A 24,901-nucleotide genomic window follows, 5' to 3' on the forward strand; every position below is an offset into this window, starting at 1 on the left:
CCGTTTTGTTTGAACAATAGTAGGAGAAAAGACCGCCAAATTAAGTTTAAACTACACAAGGACCAGGTTAAGCAAACCTCATGGTTTCAGGCTATACCCCGTGATGATGATATGATGATGATGATGATGGAAAGCTCCGGTTTATCTATAAGTCGTTGCTAGGTAAAGCCCCGCCTTATCTCAGCTCACTGGTCACCATAGCAGCACCCACCCATAGCACGCGCTCCAGCAGGTATATTTCACTGGTCACCCCCAAAGCCAATTCCTCCTTTGGCCGCCTTTCCTTCCAGTTCTCTGCTGCAAATGACTGGAACGAACAGCAAAAATCACTGAAGCTGGAGACTCATATTCCCCTCACTAGCTTTAAGCACCAGCTGTCAGAGCAGCTCACAGATCACTGCACCTGTACATAGCCAATCTGTAAATAGCCCATCCAACTACCTCATCGCCATACTGTTATTTATTTTATTTATTTTGCTCCTTTGCACCCCAGTATCTCTACTTGCACATTCATCTTCTGCACATCTATCACTCCAGTGTTTAATTGCTATATTGTAATTATTTCGCCACTATGGCGTATTTATTGCCTTACCTCCCTTATCCTACCTCATTTGCACACACTGTATGTATACTTTTTCTATTGTATTATTGACTGTATGTTTGTTTATTCCATGTGTAACTCTGTGTTGTATGTGTTGAACTGCTTTGCTTTATTCTTGGCCAGGTCGCAGTTGTAAATGAGAACTTGTTCTCAACTAGCCTACCTGGTTAAATAAAGATGAAATTAAATAAAATATACATTTGTGTGTTCGAAGCACTGAATTCAGAGTAAATTGCAAGCTAACACTTGTTTATATCTAACTCGCTATGTGAATTGACCGTATAAACCTGGAGATTCTACTAAGTAAGTGTAGATATCGCCACAGGCTACTTTGGACAATTTGGTAGGGTTGTCTGCACAACTGGTTTCCGGCAAGTTGAAAGGACATATAGGCATGCCAACAAGAATCAAGTTTTCTAAATGACTGTTCAAGGGTAGGCAAAGAATGGAAGTAATTACGTGACATATCAAAGACTTGTGAATTAGATCGAGACTAACTTATCTCGCTAGCCAGCCATCTAACATAAGTTAACCAGCGAAAAAGCTAGGGGTAAACAAACAGTGACATAAGTTAAATGTGACAGCTTTACTGTCAGTGTCAGCAGGTCGGGTAACACAGAGTGGCAGGATAAGTATCATGCAAATAATGTGTTGTGACAGCCAAGTATGTTAATAACGACACGTGATGCTGCTGAAAACGTTTATTGAAACGACAAAAGTTTTGGTAGTTTGCTTCGGATGATGCCTAAAGTAATTACATTATTAATTACATGGGAGTAAAGGGAGTACTCATCTCTGTTCCCTTCTTGGGGGCGTGACCATGTTAAGCCACGCCTCGCCTTGTATCTGTACTCCGGTCGCCATATTGGGCTTCAGCTTCCCCCTTCTCAGTAGGAACTAAGAATTTCTGATAACACGTGAACGCGGCATTAGCATAGCAATTGTGAGTCTAGGCATAAAAAACAACATAACAAACGTGTTTCGAGCTAATAAACGGTTATTTGGGGCTATTAAACTTTTATTGCTTAACACAATTTCCCCCCCATACGCAATATTGCCTGTTTGTAGACATTTTTTAATTTTTTATTCATTGCTCACTAACGTTAGCTGGCTTCGTTCTGATCCATAGTACTGTTAGAGGGCGTCCGCTACGCATCCCTCCATGAAGCGCTGCGATGCCCTCTGATTTTATATCCCTCCTCAGCGCTGATCTCGACCTTAATTCCCCCAAATCCCTTTACTCTAAAGGTAAGACTTCTATACATGTTATGACATGGCTGCCTTTGTATTGTATTGCCATTGTTTTTGACTAGGACTGATGAACGGATAGATCACGTTAGTTGGCTAGATAGCTCACGTTAGCTAGCAGCTAGTTTTGCTTATAGCTAGCTAGTTAACTAATGAGTGCATGATGGACCAACTAGCAGCTAACGTTAGGGAGCAGCAGGAGGCGTGTTGTGTTATTGTTTTCCCCCGGTACACTCGTGGTTCGGTCCCCCATGACTATGCCATGGTTACAGTATCTGAACGTTAGGTACAGGTTGCATTGTCACAAACCCCTCGATTGCTTGCTGAATTTGTCACGATTGTTCGCGAACGTTAGCTAGCTATTTAGCTAGCAGTCTTTAGTTAAGCTGTTTAGTTAGCTATCTAGTCAGCAGATCCGGCCCGCTTGAATACAGCTGCACTAGCGTCGGACAGGCTTTCTGTGTAAATTAGGGTGTTTTCAGATATAGTCCTCTTTTTTAAAATAACTGATCTCAGTCCTGTTTAAAGTGAACTCAAGTGTGAAAAAAAAGCGAAATAACTCTTTATATCCATACTGCTCTTGCCTTTGAATTAGGACTTTCTTGACAGTTCAACATTTTTGTGGACAGTCCTCTTTGCATTCACGTTGCTATGTTTCGAAAGGAACCAAGATCTTTTTCCAACATTCACTCAATGCACTCTGGGTAAATGCACAGTGCTGGACAAGCCATACCATCACAACCTGTTATCGGACAACCAGGGATGTAGTTAATAGCTAATAGTTTACATTTAGTTGCAAAATAAGACATACTAATTAGAATAAACTTATAATATTTACATGTATAAATGACTGGTAACCGGATAAACATAATTAATAATGCTTTAATTGAACATTTTAGTTTTTAGTTTGTGGGACTAATGTGAGGGCCTGTGGCAGGGGAAATGGTTCTGCAGTAGCCTATAGTGTTTGGTGTGGAAATAATGACAAGTGAACCTGGACAGTTTTGTGTTCACATCGCACTAAAAAGGGAACCGATTTAGCTGAAAAGGACCAAGTGTGAAAACACCAAGACACCACAGAGCCATCGTGAGATATGTCTTGGAAAAAGTTGAGAAATGCGTTGTGTTCTGAATTGTCCCATTATCCCAACTGTTACACCAAGACTGAACGACTGCTAGTTTAATTAAACTGCCGTTTTCGTCCTCGTGCTAGATGGCAGAAACCATAGCAGCCATTTTGAATGGCACATGGCGTTGAACAACAAAGGAGCTGATTTGGCTGACACTGCCATTCCAAAATCTCTGCTGTGGCTGCTGCTACACGGACATGCCTGGTGCCTAGATTGATGGCGTTTGTTGCACAGCGAGAGTGGAGACGAACGGATTCGGTCCAGTCAGTTCAGTCAGTCATCCTCATGAGCCCTTCCCAGCTAGCTAGTTTAGGCTTGTGTCTAGAAACATCAAGAATTTGAAACTTGTCTGCCGAAATTGGGACTTGAGAGTGTTCAGAATCGTTTTTATCAGCGATGTTAGACATTAATGCCGTAGTTATACATTTTCGGTGACGATCACTACAATACACGTGCTTTACCTGTCACCCTGGCCTGATATTGGCTACAATATCTAGCTACTTCCCTCTCCTTACAGCAAAAAGCGGGAGCGAAGGACGGTGCCCAGTGTTGTCGGCTTGCAGCGCAAACTCCCCATTGAGCAGTGTAGACTGTATCGCGGTGACTTCTAGATGACTACTACCAATATTACAGGTTATTTCTCGTGTAGTCTGCTATCCTATTTGAAATAAAATCAAGTGGGATGGAACATTGGAGATGGTGACCAAATCCAGATGGTGAATTTAGTTATTTCTTCCTCGCCCATCAAAATAAACATCACTTTCTTTTACAAGTTTTAACTAGCGCCATGCTGCTGCTGTTGTCAGCTAGTCAACATACATTAGCTTGAGAAGAGACTATCAGGACGATTGACTGATCTGAATCTATTCGTCTCCAAACTCAACTCTCAGCTTCGCAACATACACCATTCATTTTGGGAGCCAGGCGTGTCCATATAGCCTCTCCCGCCTAGTATGAGGACGAGAAGGACAGTATGTAACAGTTAGGATAATGCTACAGCACAATGCATTTTCATCCCTGGATTGGTGTACATTTTCCGATACATCTCCCGTCAGCTCTATGGTGTCTTAATCTACTCAGGAAGTCTGTCCGACCCTAGTGCAGTTGTAAGCAAGCGGGTTGGATCTGCAGGCTAGCTGCTATCCTTAGCCACCCCCATTGCCTTAGGCAAACCAAATACTGAGAATCAAACTAGAACTTTGGCAAGCATTTGGGCACATAGCAGGTTATAAGCAGGTTCTGATTGTTTCAGATGAGTGAAAGTGGCCTTATCAGATTCAGAAAACTTGAATGTCCTCAGATGCAATTAATCTTGCAGCAGTCATAAAACGTATCACATCTAAAAAAGAATCATCTTTGTGTGCTTACACATGTCGTGTGGGTGGGTGTGTTTTTGCCAAGTGAAGTAGAGTGACGTGGATGGAATGTTTAAATCATGATCTACCCAGAATGAGTTATATGAAACATGATACAGTAGCCATATTATCTAGCTACTTGGCCAGTTGATGTGGTGGCTGGTTGGTGCTGACTGAGTCATGGCTGCTCTTGTGATAACACTGCTATGAACAGGCTCCATTGTCCTCTCTGCTCAGTCCACTACTCTTTCAGTCCAGCTGTGTCTGGAAGTGATCAAAGCCTGGGGGGTTTCAGTTTAAAGACCTTCTACAGGTGGCAGATATGGCTGCCATGCAAAACTTTTCAGTAAAAATGTACACTGCGCTGTCTTAGTGCATGAGGTTTGCTAGTGGTTTTGGAACGCTCTCTAATTAGTCGTTGGCTAGTCATCTCAGCCTAGCTGGGCTTGCAGCGACGCACTACTGCTGTTTTCTTTCCACACATGTAGGCTGACAGGCTTAACTCAAAATGTTTATTTTTGTTTTCTCTGAACTTGGTCCCTCACCAGAGTTCACAGATGCTCTGTGCATTGACTACCTGCCTCCTGACAATGGTTCAGACATCTGCCCGGACACTGTGTGTTACACTAATGAGCCAGTTTATTAGTGGCCATGCTAACAGGAGCTGGCCATATGGTGCTGCTGTCTGACGTGATGAGGTGTGTGTAGCCTATTTATATGACAGTAATTGGCTGAGGCCGATAGCAGTGTTGCTGCTTCTTAAACACTTCTAATGAACACATCTCAAGTGGTTTACTGTTTGTAGACTGGCTACATCTTATATCATCATCACGGATTGATCAAGGCTATGCTATCCATGACATAGGCAGCCTTTTGTATTTCAATGTCTGGCTTTGATTTTGCCATGTAAGTATAAACTGCGGAGTGGATAGGATCTTTGTCTTTACTCTGCGTTAATCTCATAGATCCAGACGTGTGTCTAAATATTGCATACTCTGTAGCTGTGAAGTCTAGCATGCAAGATTACCTAATAGTTTAAGATGCATGTTAGAAGCCGGGGCATTGCAAGAGACTGTGGTGGATTCTTGGCGTCTGCTTGTGGGCCAACATATTTCTGTGTCATCAAAGCAAAGGGCCAGCTGTGAACAATAAAGTCTGACCATTGGCTTGGCACAGCTTCAAAGCTAACGTAATGTGAGCAGTGTGTAGCCAACTACATAACATACAGTAAGTATGTGGTGAGGTAATCGGATTGTAATAGGGGATGTATGCAGGACTTGGCTGACTTGTAGGCCTAGGCTAATCAGAGAAGTGTTATAACGTACTGCTTCACATAGAGTAGACTCCCCTAAATACATTGAGGTCCAAAAGTATTTTGACAGTTTGTTGTTGTTTTTGGCTCTGTACTCCAACAGTTTCATTTGAAATGATACAATGACTATGAGGTTAAGTGCAGACTGTCAGCTTTAATTTGAGTGAATTTTCATTCTTATGGGGTGAAGCGTTTAGAAATGACAGCACTTTATGTGTCTAGTCTCCAAGGCGTCATAAGTATTTGGACAAATTCACATATAGTGTATTAAGTTTGGTCAAAAGTTTAGTATTTGGTCCCATATTCCTAGCACACAAGGACTACGTCAAGCGTGTGACTCTGCTAACTTGTTGGATTCATATGCAGTTTGTTTTGGTTGTGTGTCGGATTATGTTGTGCCCAAAACACATGAATGGTAATAATGTATTGTCATTTTGGAGTCACTTTTATTGTAATATAATATGTTTTTGAACGTTAATCGAGATGCTACGATGGTTACAGATAATCATGAATGAATCGTGAATAATAATGATGAGTGAGAAAGTTAAAGGCACAAAGATCATATCCCTAAAACATGCTAACCTCTTCACGTTACCAATAACAGGGGAGGTTAGCATTTTTGGGGGGGTAATGATATTTATGCCTCTAATTTATGCCTCTAATATTTATGCCTCTTCTTATTTATTATTGTGCCCAATATAAATTAATGGTAATGTATTGTCATTTGAGTCACTTTAATTGTAAATACAAATAGAATATGTTCCTGAACACTTCTACATTAATGTGGATGCTATCATGATTACAGATAATCAGTCATGAAGGAATGTGAATAATGATGAGAGAACTTTAGACACACACAGTTGAAGTCGAAAGTTAACATACACCTTAGCCAAATACATTTAAACTCAGTTTTTCACAATTCCTGACATTTAATCATGGTAAAAATGCCCTGTCTTAGGTCAGTTAGGATCACCACTTTATTTTAAGAATGTGACATGTCAGAATGATAGTAGAGAGAATGATTTATTTCTGATTTTATTTATTTCATCACATTCCCAGTGGGTCAAAAGTTTACATACACTCAATTAGTATTTGGTAGCATTGCCTTCAAATTGTTTAACTTTGGTCAAATGTTTCAGGTAGCCTTCCACAAGCTTCCCACAATAAGTTGGGTGATTTCTGTCCCATTCCTCCTGACAGAGCTGGTGTAACTGAGTCAGATTTGTAGGCCTCCTTGCTCGCACACACTTTTTCAGTTCTGCCCAGAAATTTGCTATGGGATTGAGGTCAGGGCTTTGTGATGGCCACTCCAATACCTTGACTTTGTTGTCCATTGTTGACCATTTTGCCACAATTTTGGAAGTTTGCTTGTGGTCATTGTCCATTTGGAAGACCCATTTGCGACCAAGCTTTAACTTCCTGACTGATGTTCCTTCAATATATCCACATAATTTTCCTGCCTCAGGATGCCATCTATTTTGTGAAGTGCACCAGTCCCTCCTGCAGCAAAGCACCCCCACAACGTGATGCTGTCACCCCCGTCCTTCACGGTTGGGAAGGTGTTCTTCGGCTTGCAAGCATCCCCCCTTTTCCTCCAAACATAACGATGGTCATTATGGTCAAACAGTTCTATTTTTGTTTCATCAGACCAGAGGACATTTCTCAAAAAAGTACCATCTTTGTCCCCGTGTGCAGTTGCAAACTGTAGTCTGTCTTTTTTATGGCGGTTTTGGAGCAGTGGCTTCATCCTTGCTGAGCGGCCTTTCAGGTTATGTCGATATAGGACTCGTTTTACTGTGGATATAGATACTTTTGTATACATTTTCTCCAGCATCTTCACAAGATCCTTCACTGTTGTTCTGGGATTGATTTGCACTTTTCGCATCAAAATATGTTCATCTCTAGGAGACAGAATGCGTCTCCTTCCTGAGCGGTATGACGGCTGCGTGGTCCCATGGTGTGTCACAATACATTATTTACCATTAATTTCTATTAGGCACAAGATCATTCGAAACGCAACCAAAACAAACTGCAGATGCATCCAATAGGTTTGTAGTCACAAGCTTGAAGTAGTCATTGCGTTCTAGGAATATGGGACCAAATGCTAAACTTTTGATATTTTAGTACACTAAGTAAATCTGTCCAAATACTTAAGACACTTGCAAATGGGTGGACTAGATACATAAAGTGATGTCATTTCTAAATAGTAAAACAAAATATGTATGACATTCTGTACTGTCGCCTCATTTGAAAAATTTGACCTCAAATCCAAAATGCTGGAGTAGAGCCAAATTAAACATTTTAGCTTCACTGTCCAAATAAATACGTAGGGTAGTGTATTAATAGGCTTAGCCGATCTCTCTCTTTCAAAATCTTCACCAATCACATTTTTTTCCTGTTGATGTCTTATGCAAACAGTGTGGCTTTTACAAATGTCTAATTTCCATAGAAAATTAGCAGACTCCAGCTACTATGGAAAAGGAGAGAGGTGAGTGTGGAAGTGTAGGCGAGAGTAAATGAGAGAGAGAGCCAGTGGAGCAGCTCCTGCACTGGGCCCTGACCTGACAGTCGTTAGTGTGACTCACACAAGGCTGAGGTCATGCTAGATCGTCATCCCTCCATCAGCATTCACAAAGGCCCACTCTCTCACTCTTAACTCAGTGGAACAGAACACAATAGACTAGAGAACGACCGATTATGATTTTTCAACCGATACCGATTATTGGAGGGCCAAAAAAAGCCGATGCCGATTTAAAAATATTAATAAAAAATAAATAAAACAATTTTTTAAAGTATTTGTAATAATGACAATTACAACAATACTGAATGAACACCCATTTTAACTTAATATAATACATCAATAAAATCTATTTAGCCTCAAATAAATAATGAAGCATGTTCAATTTGGTTTAAATAATGCAAATAATGTTGGAGAAGAAAGTAAAAGTGCAATATGTGCCATGTAAAAAAGCTAAAGTTTACATTTCTTGCTCAGAACATCAGAACATATGAAAGCTGGTGGTTCTTTTTAACATGAGTCTTCAATATTCCCAGGTAAGAAGTTTTAGGTTGAGGTTATTATATAGGAATTATAGGACTATTTCTCTCTACCATTTGTATTTCATATACCTTTGACTATTGGATGTTCTTATAGGCACTTTAGTATTGCCAGTGTAACAGTATAGCTTCCGTCCCTCTCCTCGCCCCTACCTGGGCTCGAACCAGGAACACATCGACAACAGCATCGTTACCCATCGTTACCCATCGCTCCACAAAAGCCGCGGCCCTTGCAGAAGGGGAACAACTACGCCAAGTCTCAGAGCAAGTGACGTTTGAAACGATATTAGCGCGCACCCCGCTAACTAGCTAGCCGTTTCACATCGGTTACACCAGCCTAATCTCGGGAGTTGATAGGCTTGAAGTCATAAACAGCTCAATGCTTGAAGCACAGCGAAGAGCTGCTGGCAAACGAACGAAAGTGCTGTTTGAATGAATGCTTACGAGCCTCGTGGTGCCTACCATCGCTCAGTCAGACTGCTCTATCAAATATCAAATCATAGACTTAATTATAACATAACACACAGAAATACCAGCCTTTGGTCATTAATATGGTCAAATCCGGAAACTATAATTTCGAAAACGTTTATTCTTTCAGTGAAATACGGAACCGTTCCGTATTTTATCTAACTGGTGGCATCCCTAAGTCTAAATATTGCTGTTACATTGTACAACCTCCAATGTTATGTCATAATTATGTACAATCTGGCAAATTAATTACGGTCTTTGTTAGGAATAAATGGTCTTCACACAGTTCGCAACGAGCCAGGCGGCCCAAACTGCTGCATATACCCTGACTGCTTGCAGGGAACGCAAGAGAAGTGACACAATTTACCTAATTATAAGAAATTCATGTTAGCAGGCAATATTAACTAAATATGCAGGTTTAAAAAAATATATACTTGTGTATTGATTTTTAAAGAAAGGCATTGATATTTATGGTTAGGTTTGGTGCAACGACAGTGCTAAATCATTACCCGTTTGGCGAAGTAGGCTGTGATTCGATGAGAAATTAACAGGCACCGCATCGATTATATGCAACGCAGGACACGCTAGATAAACTAGTAATATCATCAACCATGTGTAGTTAACTAGTGATTATGTGAAGATGGATTGTTTTGAAAATAATTGTCAATGTCATTGAAAATAAGAATGTGTTCTTAACTGACTTGCCTAGTTAAATAAAGGTGGGAGAAAAAAAATCTTATTTTTAAAAATCGGTGTCCAAAAATTCAGATTTCCGATTGTTATAAAAACTTGAAATCGGCCCTAATTAATCAGCCATTCCGATTAATCGGTCGACCTCTACAAAAGACACATACCAACAGAGACCATGACCACAGAGGGTGGTGTTACAAAAAAGTCCCACTTGACCGGCAGCAGACAGGCTAATCCTAATGTAGGCCATTGTACGTCTCGTGAGCGTAGTCGAGACATTTTAAAAATGAATTGGATGAAGCAGAACATGAGTGCTGTACTGTACCATATGCTGGCTGGAAGTCCTCGCCCCCCCCCCCCCCCCTCCCGCAGTGGTTGTAGTGCAGCTCTTTGTGTGTGTGTGTGTGTCTCTCTAGCATCCCAGAGCCAGAGATTGTGTCCGTCTCACTATGCTGCTGGCGTTGACTGTATCACAGGCAGATTAGATGACTGCTTGATAGGCTGCATATGATGGATGGATAAACTGCACATTCACGACAGATATATCTATGTCAGGGTGTCTATGGGTTGTGTTTCTTAGCAACCAGGTGACCTACCACTATTAAATCAGTAACTAGTTGGTTGCTGGTGGTTTTTGGTGCACTAACAAACCCCATGATTTCTCTCCTCCTCACCAGAGTCTGTGTATGACCTGCTCCCTAAGGAGCTCCAGCTGCAGTCATCCTCCTCCCAGACAGACACACCCACCATGAGCCAGAAGAGTGGGGGAGAGGCCGGACCGCCCCCTTCTGCAGCCATGGCCTCAGGTAAGCTCTTCACTCTGTCTGTATCCTCACCTAGATCATTAGGGAGCAGAACATAAGACTGACCTTAGTTCAGTGTCTAGTGGACAACTTCACGCTAGTCTACTTCCACCGTTCCTGCTGAGTGCCTGTGGGGCAGTTAGTGCTAGTGGTGGTGTATTCTGGGAAATTGAGTCTTCAATTGTGGGCCATGGTTACTGTAGACAGGACAGGTGCGAGAGATTGGGAATAAATATTGTTTTGTTTGAATGAACGAACATGGCCCTGGTTTATATACACTGCTCACAAAAATAAAGGGAACACTAAAATAACACATCCTAGATCTGAATGAATGAAATATTCTTATTAAATACTTTTTTCTTTACATAGTTGAATGTGCTGACAACAAAATCACACAAATTATCAATGGAAATCAAATTTATCAACCCATGGAGGTCTGGATTTGGAGTCACACTCAAAATTAAAGTGGAAAACCACACTACAGGCTGATCCAACTTTGATGTAATGTCCTTAAAACAAGTCAAAATGAGGCTCAGTAGTGTGTGTGGCCTCCATGTGCCTGTATGACCTCCCTACAACGCCTGGGCATGCTCCTGATGAGGTTGCGGATGGTCTCCTGAGGGATCTCCTCCCAGACCTGGACTAAAGCATCCGCCAACTCCTGGACAGTCTGTGGTGCAACGTGGCGTTGGTGGATGGAGCGAGACATGATGTCCCAGATGTGCTCAATTGGATTCAGGTTTGGGGAATGGGCGGGCCAGTCCATAGCATTAATGTCTTCCTCTTGCAGGAACTGCTGACACACTCCAGCCACATGAGGTCTTGCATTAGGAGGAACCCAGGGCCAACCGCACCAGCATATGGTCTCACAAGGGGTCTGAGGATCTCATCTCGGTACCTAATGGCAGTCAGGCTACCTCTGGCGAGCACATGGAGAGCTGTGCGGCCCCCCAAAGAAATGCCACCCCACACCATGACTGACCCACCGCCAAACCGGTCATGCTGGAGGATGTTGCAGGCAGCAGAACGTTCTCCACGGCGTCTCCAGACTGTCACGTCTGTCACATGTGCTCAGTGTGAACCTGCTTTCATCTGTGAAGAGCACAGGGCGCCAGTGGCGAATTTGCCAATCTTGGTGTTCTCTGGCAAGTGCCAAACGTCCTGCACGGTGTTGGGCTGTAAGCACAACCCCCACCTGTGGACGTCGGGCCCTCATACCACCCTCATGGAGTCTGTTTCTGACCGTTTGAGCAGACACATGCACATTTGTGGCCTGCTGGAGGTCATTTTGCAGGGCTCTGGCAGTGCTCCTCCTGCTCCTCCTTGCACAAAGGCGGAGGTAGCGGTCCTGCTGCTGGGATGTTGCCCTCCTACGGCCTCCTCCACGTCTCCTGATGTACTGGCCTGTCTCCTGGTAGCGCCTCCATGCTCTGGACACTACGCTGACAGACACAGCAAACCTTCTTGCCACAGCTCGCATTGATGTGGCATCCTGGATGAGCTGCACTACCTGAGCCACTTGTGTGGGTTGTAGACTCCGTCTCATGCTACCACTAGAGTGAAAGCACCGCCAGCATTCAAAAGTGACCAAAACATCAGCCAGGAAGCATAGGAACTGAGAAGTGGTCTGTGGTCACCACCTGCAGAACCACTCCTTTATTGGGGGTGTCTTGCTAATTGCCTATAATTTCCACCTGTTGTCTATTCCATTTGCACAACAGCATGTGAAATTTATTGTCAATCAGTGTTGCTTCCTAAGTGGACAGTTTGATTTCACAGAAGTGTGATTGACTTGGAGTTACATTGTGTTGTTTAAGTGTTCCCTTTATTTTTTTGAGCAGTGTATATATATAATTTTATTTGCATTAGCCTATAGCTAAAGTCATATTAGGCTAGTATTGCTTGCAATCTGTCTCGTGTGTCTAATCAAAATTGGATTAAAAATGGTTTTGTGTTCTTTCCATTGTCCTACGTTTTCATCTCTCTTAGATGGAGCGATGTAAATTAGCCCCACCACTAGAGACAACCTTCACTGTCAGTTTCTATTGTTAGTTTTAATTTTATTCTTAGATGATGAGAAGAGGTGAAAAGAGCTAGGCTATAATTAGCAAAGCAATTATTGTGTCATTTTAGCACTTCTGAATTAGCACGCCTGTCTGAATCTGAACTGTCTGCAATGGACATTCTGTGAAGATGAGATTGCACACACCATGTAGACCAGCATAAAGAAAATATCTCAAGAGATGTCATTTATATTAGATCAGAAAAACAATATGTAGTGTTCCATCAGCATGCGATTTGAAGGAAGTTGCTAACTAGCGTTAGCGCAATGACGAAGTCCATGGGTATTTACAAGCATGCTAGCAGATACCATAGACTTCCAGTCATTGTTCTAACAGTAGTTAGCTAGTGTTGGCTTGCAAAACTACCTCTAACTTCCTTCATACTGGACATAGAGGCATAAAAATGGTATCCACGAGTTCATCTGAGGAAGTAGATAAAGTATTCATACCATTTAGCAGAGGAAGCTGACTGACTGAACATAGTAGTCATGTGGCTGCTGTCATTGTGCACAGTAACACAGGATTAGGTTGAAGTTGACCCTATAACCACTGGTAGAGGCTCAGATAATTCTCAACCCCTTAAATGGTTACTGTTAGGATTGGGGTGTAGGGTAGACTGGTCCCAGATCTATATGTGTTTTAGCCAGCTCCTCTGACTCTTGTCATGCCATACATGTACCAGGCTAGGGTAATCTTATTATAGATCTGTGGTTAGGGGCAGCTTCTACCACAAGCTAATTTTCAGAGTTGGAGAGCTGGCTTCATGCTAGCCCAAGCAAGCACTACATGCATCATCGTTTTATCCAAAGACACTTAAAATAAAAAGGATCAGCTATCCTCACACAGTATTTAATTGACCCAATTTGCTGATTGCCAGGAAATTGAGTCATGACTGATCAGCTCTCTTGTTGCTCATTGGCTGTCTCATTTGTATTGCAGGAAGTTCCCTCCCTCTGAGGCAGGGGGCATCTGCATATAAAATGGCCTGCAGGTCACTGCTCCATAGGTCAGAGCCTTGTTTATTCTGTTGCCATGGCTACGCTCAGTCCCAACCCAATCCTCCAATTGGCATGCTCAGACTGCTGTATAGGCCCAATGCTGTATGCACCAGCTGCTGTATAGGCCTACTATTGTATGCACAAACTGCTCTAGACCCCCTCTACATTTAATTTGGCACCGTATCATTAATCTGCAAATTTGTTAAGAGGAAAGTCTGACTGACCAGATGTTTTTATTTTTTGTGGCAATGTATGTAACAATTTTAAAAGCTTGCTTTAGTTTTTTGTAAACAAAGCATGTCCGTTTTGTCACTTAAAAAAAGTTTTGATTAAGGAACATTCAATTGGGGCCTATTTGTACCATTCTCAACTTTAACTTCAGAAAATTTGCCTGACACCAGAGAACTCTGGCATGCACAGTGAGGGCATTTAGCCACACAAATAACGTAAAATGAATTTAGAGTTGGGAAGAGGGAAAACATTGGACAAATCATGCACAAATTCAGCTGCGTGAATAGCCTGCTCTGTATTGACATCCATACTAACAATGTGATCTGTCCACACGCCATACAGCCACCTCATCCAGCCCTTCTCCATCCTCTTTGGCCACGGGAGGCCCCAGCTCGGACCCCTCTATCTCAGCCATGGACCAGTCCCAGCCTCCTCTTCTCCACCACCATCCCAGTGGGGGTGCCAGAGAGGGGTCAGGAGCCCCAGAAGGATCAGAGAGGGAAGGGGTGGAGGGAGCTCTGCCTGCCTCTGAAGGTGGAGGCGGCAATGGGACCAGCTCTGGAACAGGAGGAGGAGACCCAGGAGAGGCAGGGGGGGTGGGATCCCAGCAGCAGCCCCAGAACACCCCCTCTAAGCGGAGGCCAGTGTTGAGCATCTCCCCCCCTCCAGAGGACCTGTTTGATGACAGCAGTATGTCCTGCCAGGAGGATCCAGCCCCGGCCGGGCCAGCAGGTCCAGACTCAGAACATAGCAGCAGCATCTGGGCTGACGACTCGGCCTCCAACTTCAGCCTGATCAGCTCCAGCTCCTACAACGACAACACAGAGGTGCCCCGCAAGTCCCGTAAACGCACCCCCCGCCAGCGGCCCGGGGCCAAGCCTGCACCCCCAGAGGACAGCATGGACGTGTTTGATGCAGACAGCGCCACGGCCCCACACTTTGTACTGTCTCAGCTGGGCCCAGACAAGGCCAGCCCCAAGCCCAGGTTGGTTGAATAGAATGCTAGTCTCCTTTTTAGGTGCCTTTTACTAAGAGCATGAGGATTTAAGTTGCCATACCATTGACTCTGTTGCACACACAGCAAAGCTAATAAAGAGGTCCTCTGAGTGAAGTATGTTGTGTGCTCTTCAGTTCTCTGGAGGCTGGGTGTCTGCTGAAGGGAGGCCTGCTGTCAGGTCAGTGTCCCCAGAAGAGTGAGGGCAAGGAGCTGAAGATCCTGGTGCAGCCAGAGACCCAGCACCGGGCACGCTACCTGACCGAGGGCAGCCGCGGCTCTGTCAAAGACCGCACCCAACAGGGCTTCCCCACGGTCAAGGTGAGAGACACTTAATAAAATATATATAAATATACCATTGGTTAGTCGTAGACAATTGTGCTATGTTGGGTTGAGCTGTGTTGCCCTCTACTCACCATCTTCTCCCCTTTCTCTCCAGTTAGAGGGCGTCAGTGAGCCGGTGGTGCTGCAGGTGTTTGTGGCCAGTGACACAGGCAGAGTGAAGCCTCATGGGTTCTACCAGGCCTGCAGGGTGACAGGACGCAACACCACGGCCTGCAAGGAGGTGGACATTGAGGGAACCACCGTCATAGAGGTCCCTCTGGAGCCCAGCAGCGCCATGTCACTTGCGTAAGGGACTCATCCATTGAGTTAAAGAACATTGAAATATCAGTGTGATGTTGTTTGTTTCATCATCTTGAACGTTCTGTAACGTTGAATCTTGACAGGGTTGATTGTGTGGGGATCCTGAAGCTGCGTAACGCAGACGTGGAGGCTCGTATAGGAGTGGCCGGGTCCAAGAAGAAGAGCACCCGGGCCAGGCTGGCATTCAGGGTCAACATCCCCCAGCCTGATGGGTCTGTCCTAGCCCTACAGACCACCTCGTCACCCATCCTCTGCAGTGAGTCAACCAACTATCGCCCTATTCATACAAACACAAATAACTGGTTACCCAGTCAAAAGTACATTTGAATGTCAATGTGTATGTGTTTGTTTGATGTTCATTAAATTCTGTATGTTCTTGTCAGACTGGAACAAAAGCTGGCCAACCACGTAGTGTCAATGGTAGGGTTTTGTGAACAGCAATTCTTCACACTCTGCTGTGTGCGTGTCCTTCCCCAGCCCAGCCAGCAGGGGTGCCAGAGATCCTGAAGAAGAGTCTCCACAGCTGTTCAGTGAGAGGAGGAGAGGAGCTGTTCATCATAGGGAAGAACTTCCTCAAAGGAACCAAGGTCATCTTCCAGGAGAACCCAGCAGGTACCAGCACTAACCTGCCAGTCTTCCTCCTTTCTTCCCAGTCCTCTTTTCCTTTTGTTCGCATCCTTTTCTGCCTCTCTCGGTGGTGTCTGTGACGTCTCCTCATAGTGACCATGTTGAGAAGACAATGATTCCTTTTCTTTCCAGATGATGACTCGTGGCAGGCCGAGGCAGAGATTGACATGGAGCTGTTCCATCAGGTAACAGATTGATATTGATGCATGAGGAATGCATACGGGCCCTGCGCTGACTGTTCTAATCCTGACAATGTTCTGCTTCCTCCAGAACCATGTGGTGGTGAAGGTTCCGCCGTACCACAGCCTGTCTGTCTCCTCTCCTGTCTCTGTGGGCGTCTACATCACGACCAATGCCGGGAGGTCACATGACAACCAGCCCTTCATGTATACCCCAGACTCAGGTGTGTGTGCTGATACTTTCCTTCAGTGTTTGGATAGAAGGGAGTAAGAGATGGGTTTCAGTAATGGCGTGGTGTGTATATATAGTACACTGTGTGTGTGTTTCTGTTTTATCCCACAGCAGATAAGTCCCTGAACATGTCTGTGAAGATAGAGGGTTCTTCTCTGGCCAAGGCCTGCACCTTCCATGACCAGATCAATTATCTGGTCTCTGACCCTGCCCAGTCTGCTGGCGAACTGGTTAAACGACAGGAGGTCACCCCTATGGAGGTCTCCAGCAATACCCCATCCACAGTACTCTTCAAGGTAGGAGCAATATACAGGTCATATTTAACCAAGGGTCCTTGTATGTACATTTAGATCAGATGGTTTGGCTGGGACATCACCCATTAGTTGTATCAATCAAAGAAGACATCTTGATCCAGAGTCATTGGCCAACTTGCAGGGAAGTGTGTAGATTCTAGAAAATACCTCTATTCAAAATTATTTCATTATTCTCTTTTTGTCTCCTCCCTCAGCCACCCTCTGACGCCCTTATCTTAGTCCAGCAGACCCTTGAGCTGAGCTCCAGCACCCCGCCTAGGAATGAGTCGTTCCCCGGCCCCATGCCCCTCCAGCCTGGGGACGTGGACCTCCCCCATGCCCCTGTCTTTCCCTCCCTGGAGCCCTTCAGCACCATCCAGAAGCAGGACATCGCCCCCATCACCTCCTTCCCCGTCTCCAGCGACACTACCACTCTCCCCCCTGTCCCCCCAGAGGTACCCCAGCAGTTCCTCCGGGACCCCCAGGAGAGTCTGCCTCAAGAGGCCTCCAACTCCTGCGGCAGGGTGATGGTAGTAGGAATGTCCCAGATGGCGCCCCCCTCCCAGGCCCCCCAAGTTCCCCAGTTTCCCCAGGACGGGGTGGCCCAGCTGGAGAGGGCAGTAAGGGAGCTCCAGGCGGGGGGCAGCAGCCTGGTACAGCAGGTCCTAGAGGCAGCAGTGGCTCAGCAGCAACTCAACTCAGTGTTGTACAGCCCCACGTCCTCCACTGACTCCCTGCAGCAAAACGTACAGGACACCATGAACAGCCTGAGACTGGGGGGAGCTGAGGGCTCTCTGGCCACACAACAGCAGCAGCTACAACAGCAGTTGCAACAACAGCAGATCCTTGGCAACATGCAACAGATACAGCAACAACAACAGATACAGCAACAGCAGCAACAACAGATACAGCAGATACAGCAGCATCAAGTCCTCGGCAACATACAGCTACAACCACAATTATTAATACAGCCACAGGATCAACAACTGCAACAGCAACAACAGATACTGGGGAACCTACAACAATTACAACATCAACAGTTTCAACAACAGCAGCAGCAGGTCCTAGGAAACATACAGCTACAGGATCAACATCTTCAGCAACAACAACAAGTACTGGGCAACCTACAACAACAAAACCAAGCAGTAGGCAACATGCAACACTTACAGCAACAACAACAGCAGGTGTTGGAGAACTTTCAGCAGCAGCTCCAGGCTGAACTCCTCCAGCCCCAGATCCACTCCTCGTCTCATCCCCAGCAGCAGCCTGTGTCTCTCCTCCAGCCCCAGATCCACTCCTCGTCTCATCCCCAGCAGCAGCCTGTGTCTCTCCTCCAGCCCCAGATCCACTCCTCGTCTCATCCCCAGCAGCAGCCTGTGTCTCTCCTCCAGCCCCAGATCTACTCCTCGTCTCATCCCCAGCAGCAGCCTGTGTCTCTCCTCCAGCCCCAGATCCACTCCTCGTCTCATCCCCAGCAGCAGCCTGTGTCTCTCCTCCAGCCCCAGATCCACTCCTCGTCTCATCCCCAGCAGCAGCCTGTGTCTCTCCTCCAGCAGGCTGGGGAGCTGCTCACCATCCAGACCTCCAGCTTCCCCCACCAGCCGCCCTCCCACACCCCCCCCCCCCAGCAGCTCCTCCAGTCCCCCAGGCCTCTGTCGGAATCCCCCAGCCCGCAGCTCCAGGTCCAGGCCGCCCTGCTCCAGAACACTCTGACTGTGCTGACCAGTGGTAGCCTAGATCATGAGCAGCAGGTCACGGGGTCCACCCTGTTCCTCTCTCACAACACACTCTCTAGCCAGGGTAGTCGGCAGCAGCTAGCATTCCTGTCCTCCATGGAGACTTCAGCCAGTGAGCCCCAGACTGTGTCAGTGTTCCAGCCTCAGACCCGGCAGCAGCAGAGCACCCCCATGGACCAACAGCAGTCCCCCCAGCAGACACAACCACAGCAAACCCAGCAGCAGCGTCCCATGGCTCAGCAAGGCTCCTTGTTCCAAACTAACACTCTGTCCTCCAGCCAGCACCCTCAGCCCCAGCCCACAGACCTGCTCCTCTGCACCGCCTCCCTCAACCCCCAGGCTCTGCCTCCAACCCTCCTCTTCAGTACCCAGGGCCCCTCCATGGGCAGCAGCACCCCTCACCCCCAGGACACCCCTGCTCCCCTCCTGTTCTCCCAGCCCACCATGGTTGGGATCAGGGTAGGGGTGGCCCAGTCTGACCCAGCAGAGCCCATGTCCTTCCAGGACCAGAGCTCCACAGTAGGGGGGACCACTGCCTCCATCAATCCCCCTCAGCAGGGCCTGTTCCAGGGCCAGCAGCCTATGCAGGTGAGCTCCAGCTCAGGCAGTGGCCCTGACAGCCAGCAGGTGGAGCTGTACCTGCCACAGGGTTCTCTGTCTGGTCTGCAGAGCAACATGGCTACGCAGGAACTAGAACACCAGGCTGCAGCAGCTGCGACCATCTTTGTGATGCAGAGCGGACTGGGGGTGGTGGAGCTGCAGAGTACCGCCTCCTCCCCCGGTCAGAGACCCCCAGAGCAGCTGTTCCAGACGGGAGTGAGTAGGAATGTCGGCCAGCCAGGAGGACAACCCAACCTGTTTGTGTTCGGCCTCCAGAACGGTGAGACTGCTTTACCTGACAGGATCAGTACTCATCATGGACTGTAATGGAGGAATATTTACGTATATATACTGTATAAATTGTTTTAAATGTTAAAATATTCTTTGTGACATCCTCCTCTTTCTCCTCAGATTCCTCCCAGCTGATGACGTCCGCTGGTCCAACACTGTCAGCCCAGAGCCAACCCCAGAACGCCAACCCTGTGCAGGCAAGCCACATCCAGTCTTTACTGGACTCAGACATGGCCCAGACAGCCACACCCATGCAGACCAACCTACAGACCCCAATGCAGACAAACACACATACTGCAATGCAGACCAATATACAGACTGCCATAGAAACTAGCCTGCCGACCCTTATGCAGACCAGCTTACAGAACGCCATACAGACCAACATGCAGACGTCCATGAGCACCTCCCAGAAGATGGAGGACCTGCTGGAGAGTCTACAGAAGCAGTGATCATTACTGGGACCACAGACACATTGCTGGGGGTTCTAGTGACGTCTGCCCACTCTTAGACTGGGACAGGTTGTGTCTTCTGCTTACAGTACAACCCCCCACAGATGCAGAGAATGGGATAGAGGTGTCTGACTATGCTATGAGCCCCCTAAGCTAAGAACATGTCATGATGTTTTTAAAGATTTTTATCAAATGTACTCTTGTGCCCTTGGCTCATATTTTGATGTGATTGTACATGCATTCATACAGACGGACAGGCGCTGTGATGATGAGTTGGTTGAGTGACTGCGCCTTTTGCTCAATCAGAGGAAAGTAACTCCTGTATCCATCAGTCTAACTTATACAGTGGTTCTTCTTTTTCATGCTGTACTGTGTTATTGCTGGCCTAAGAGTGGAGGGAGGGAGAAGGAGAGAGGGATACAGAAAGTTGGACCTAGAGAGAAAGACAGAAGAGATGGTGAGATTTTATTGAGGGAAAGGGGCGGCCAGAGAAAGGTGTCTGCCCTGGTCTTGTTTGTGATTGCAAGGCTTCAATCCGGTCATACAGCAGCCTGTGTGTGTATCTGGTCACACAGCAGTCTGTGTGTGTGTGTGTATCTGGTCACACAGCAGTCTGTGTGTGTGTGTATCTGGTCACACAGCACTCTGTGTGTGTGTGTGTATCTGGTCACACAGCAGTCTGTGTGTGTGTGTATCTGGTCACACAGCAGTCTGTGTGTGTGTGTGTGTATCTGGTCACACAGCAGTCTGTGTGTGTGTGTATCTGGTCACACAGCAGTCTGTGTGTGTGTGTGTATCTGGTCACACAGCAGTCTGTGTGTGTGTGTGTATCTGGTCACACAGCAGTCTGTGTGTGTGTGTATCTGGTCACACAGCAGTCTGTGTGTGTGTGTGTGTATCTGGTCACACAGCAGTCTGTGTGTGTGTGTGTGTATCTGGTCACACAGCAGTCTGTGTGTGTGTGTATCTGGTCACACAGCAGTCAGTGTCATATCTGTTGCTTTGACATTTCAGTCTCCTCTCCGTGTGATCTCTTATTGTTACAGAGGCTCTCCATGTTTTTGAATTATTTGCATATGTCGTGCGACTTTCGTTTGGGGGGATTTTAGAGTTGGACTTGGAAGTCTTTCCAGTTCATTGTGAATAGAATGGTGGTTTTAAACATTAAGCACTTTATAAACTGTTTTGTGTGACCAGCAAATCCTTATATCCATCCATAGGCTTTCTATGGTTAGTCACATTGTACTTGTTGATGTCCATTTAAAAAAAAAAAAAAAAAAAAATTTAAGTTGTCAAGGTATCCATTTAAACACATTGACCCATGCATTCATACATTTTTCGTTAACTATATTTTTGGAGTTATATATGAGATTGTTTGTTAAGTGTTCATCTGAAGCCTATTTATACTGAGTGGTCCATTCAGTGTCTCTGTCAATACCGTCATTCCCATAGCGAGTATACATTGTTCGTTTTGGTGTGTGTCTGATTGTAACTAGCTACTATTCATAGGCTTTCATATCTCTGCCTACACCCCCACACACAATTTTATTTTGGTCTGATACATTGTGTGTGTACATTTATGCGTGTTATTTTTATGAAGAATGTACAGCACATTGCTATCTGTAGCCTACTATTTACCTTGTATTTTACAATCTGTGTAAGTTAACAGCTGGTGTTTTACCTTGTCTTGTGTGTGTAGTTTTTGGTTGGTTTCTGGTTCATGTACTGACAGATGTTGAACCACTACTGTCAGCGTTCAGGGCAGAGCTGTGTGAAATGGACACAGTACCTGTCCTGTGCATTGTCACCAGGGACTCACTGCTACACAAAAACTCTGCTACAATAACCACACTACCATACCACTTACTATAAAGCAATGTTTTGGGTTTGGGCATGTACTCTGTGGTATGCTAGTATGGACATTGGAATCTGGCCTAAAATCTGTTACTTAGGCTGCGTTTACACAGGCAGCCCAAATCTATTTTTTTTCAGTAATTGGTCTTTTGAACAATCAGCTCTGAAAAAGATCTGATGTGAGTGGAAAAAATGTCAGAATTGGATGCCTGTGTAAACATGAGAATAGCCATCTCTATGGCAAGTTATCTATGGTGCTATGTGCAGCAGTGATGGACACTTCTAATGTGATGTTTATACTTACATTTATACTCATGTCACATCAACAGTACTGATATTAATATTGTGGTAAAGTCTGAATTGTGTTTCTGGAGTGATAACTGTGAGCAGGCAGTGTGAGGGGAGTGTATCCTGTTTTCAAACTTGTCATATTTGTTCAATTTTTAAAATATCCAGATGTTTGTTTACTCATTTGTAATTGGTTTACTCATTTTAATTCATGCAGCTTTCATGGATAATATTAACATTGTTTTTGTACAAATTACAAACTTTAAATAATACAAATATTGGAAAGCACTGTACATGTGTAAGGTACTCTCCTCCCAACAGTTTTGCCTCTGTCATATCCATCCAAGTGAATATGCATTTTAAACCATGTTGCTCTACTTTGCTTTAGATGCAAGCAGCCCAATTCTGAGATTCCCCCCCCCCCCCCCCCCGCCCCCACTAATTGGTCTTTTGACCAATCATTCCAGAGCTAATCTGATTGGTCAAAAGACATCAAATGGGATGCCTGTCTAAGTGCAGCCATTGACACAAACGGATGGAATGAGAACCATTTGGTTGTTGCTTAGATTCCCATATACTCATGTTTACATTCTGTCTTGAAAAAGTAGGATTACTCCATTTAAAAATGTAATTTAGAAAGTTTCTTACCCATGAGTCAGATTACATAGTATTTTTATAACAGATGTTCAGTTTTATATACCATGCAGTATATCATTTTTCAAACGTCGGACTGAAATCCAGTGTACAGTTTGGGGTGTGTATACTACCAGATCTCTTCATGTAGAACGTGGGCCAATAGTCAAGATTACTCTCATTCTGTGCAAACCATATAAATGGAATTTATGCAAGGGACACCATTCCAAGCATAGACTTAGAATGAGTTGTAATTGTATAATTCCATATGAGATACAGCTTGTCAAAGATGGTGGCACATACTTTTTGAGACCACCCACAGAAAACGTCAACTATTTTGAACCTCCCGTTTGGTTTCACCCATTCAATATCAATTAGGCCTAAACACAATAGATGATCGCCTCCATTACTGATGTCCAAGCGTTCCATTACATTTTTATTGGGGATTTTCAAGAGCACATGATGCCTCACTAAGCCATACAAACAGAAAAAGCCAACCTCTGAGTATCTCCTCTGTGTGATGAATGTAACTTTATACGATATGTACTGTTTTTAGAGGAAATATTTGAGGTAGCCTAATCTTGAATGTTCAGTGCATTGTACATGTGTGGAAATACATTGTTTCATTGTGGTTGTCTGGTTTCATGTTCCAAGGTCAAGCGCTCTTATTTGGCTTGATCTATTGCTTAGTTGAACTTTTTGAATGACTACATATTCATTTGAAAATACTAGTTGAAAATGTTAACTTTAATGTGGCAAAATATCACACTCATGCTCTCCACACACATTATTTGTCATTAACTCATTAATATCCATGTTGAAATATGAGATGGGAGTTATCAGTTATTGTGAATTTCTCAAGTGTGCCTTGACAAACCATCAGTGTAGTACGTTTACCACATCCCCTTTGTCATGACTGTTCATGTCTCTTGTCTAATGATGATCTGACTTCTCATACTTCAGTCTAGCCAGTGTCCGTGTTCTGCTTTTAAGTTACATGACCACCTAACGTGTTTTAATTTCATCCAACCCTGGTTGCAATTATGCTGCAAGTCTAAAGTGTGATCACTTTCACTCGAGTAGTGGTTTCCAATTCCAGTCCTCCAGCACCCCCAACAGTACACATTTTTATTGTAGTCCCAGACAAGTACACCTGAATCAACTTGTCAGCTAATCATCAGGCCCTCAATGAGTTGAGTCCGGTGGTTTTTGTCCGGGGCTACAACAAAAAAGTGTGCTGTTGGGTACTCAATGACTGGAGTTGGGAACCACTGCTCAAGAACTTTGTGCAGCTTAACCCACCGACTGTATACCTGTTTGTATCCCTACTTCATGCCTGTTGAGATTCATAATTGTGAGGTAAAAGGGAAAAGAGGTGGAGATTGTTCTGATCAGGTGTTGTGGAATTCTCTCGTAACTGTGTGTTTGTCAGCATAACTGTTGTTGCTGTGAAGAGCTTGACATGAGATGAAAAGGTGGTAATAATAAAGACTCCTATTGGAACAGTGTGAGCTGTGTTATCAGTCAGTTTGCTTACTCACGAATTTCACCCTGTGTCTCATGTTTACTCTGTTCAACTGTTCTTTGTAGAGCTTTAGGGCTAGATTCAATGAGATCAATCATTAACCAGGGATAGCTGATTTCAGGGCAGGACTATGGCATTAGGTGCCCCGGGGGGGGGGGGGGGGGGTGTTTTGATCTGAGTTCAGGGCAGGACTATGGCATTAGGTGCCCCAGGGGGGGGGGGGTGTTTTGATCTGAGACCAGGCTGAGTTCTTGGTCGGTGACTGACAATCACCTGTATGTCCTAACCCCACCCCCCCAATATCTCCATCGTTCACAGCGCTCCCCAGCCTGATGTCCAGGATGAAGGTGAGCAGGTGGTGGAATTGTCACCAATACCGCATCCAGCTCCGAATTAAATGGGAATTGGGTTTCTAGTTCCCACGCCTGCTATTACAGTCCTTGGCCTTTCTGTACAATGTTTTCAAATATTTTATTTTGCACTGGCATTGGACGTGGGATCAGGAGAACCATTTCTCTCTCATTTGGGAAGACATCGCTCATAAATAGACTATCAAATTTCGATTGGACTATGGCATCTGACCGCAGTGCCAGTAGTAG

At 45.1% G+C, this 24,901-nt stretch overlaps 1 protein-coding gene across 2 annotated transcripts; it reads left to right on the top strand.

Annotated features, from left to right (window-relative positions):
- Positions 1-1,475: 1,475 nt before the first annotated feature.
- On the top strand, positions 1,476-24,285 carry LOC139540057 (nuclear factor of activated T-cells 5-like). 2 transcript variants are annotated; one of them, XM_071343596.1, is made up of 12 exons: positions 1,476-1,849; positions 10,539-10,667; positions 14,299-14,941; positions 15,088-15,271; positions 15,390-15,580; positions 15,679-15,851; positions 16,073-16,207; positions 16,355-16,407; positions 16,493-16,625; positions 16,745-16,929; positions 17,142-19,542; positions 19,674-24,285. In XM_071343596.1, exons 1-12 carry the CDS (start codon positions 1,777-1,779, stop codon positions 20,000-20,002), a joined length of 4,629 nt encoding a protein of 1,542 aa, XP_071199697.1. In that variant the 5' UTR covers positions 1,476-1,776; the 3' UTR covers positions 20,003-24,285. The 2 variants fall into 2 exon arrangements, with proteins under 2 accessions (XP_071199697.1, XP_071199698.1); XM_071343597.1 differs by having other exon boundaries at positions 16,748-16,929.
- The last annotated feature ends 616 nt before the right edge of the window (positions 24,286-24,901 follow it).

The sequence above is a fragment of the Salvelinus alpinus genome, chromosome 15 (genome assembly GCF_045679555.1).
Source record: "Salvelinus alpinus chromosome 15, SLU_Salpinus.1, whole genome shotgun sequence".
Classification (NCBI taxonomy): Eukaryota; Metazoa; Chordata; class Actinopteri; order Salmoniformes; family Salmonidae; genus Salvelinus; species Salvelinus alpinus.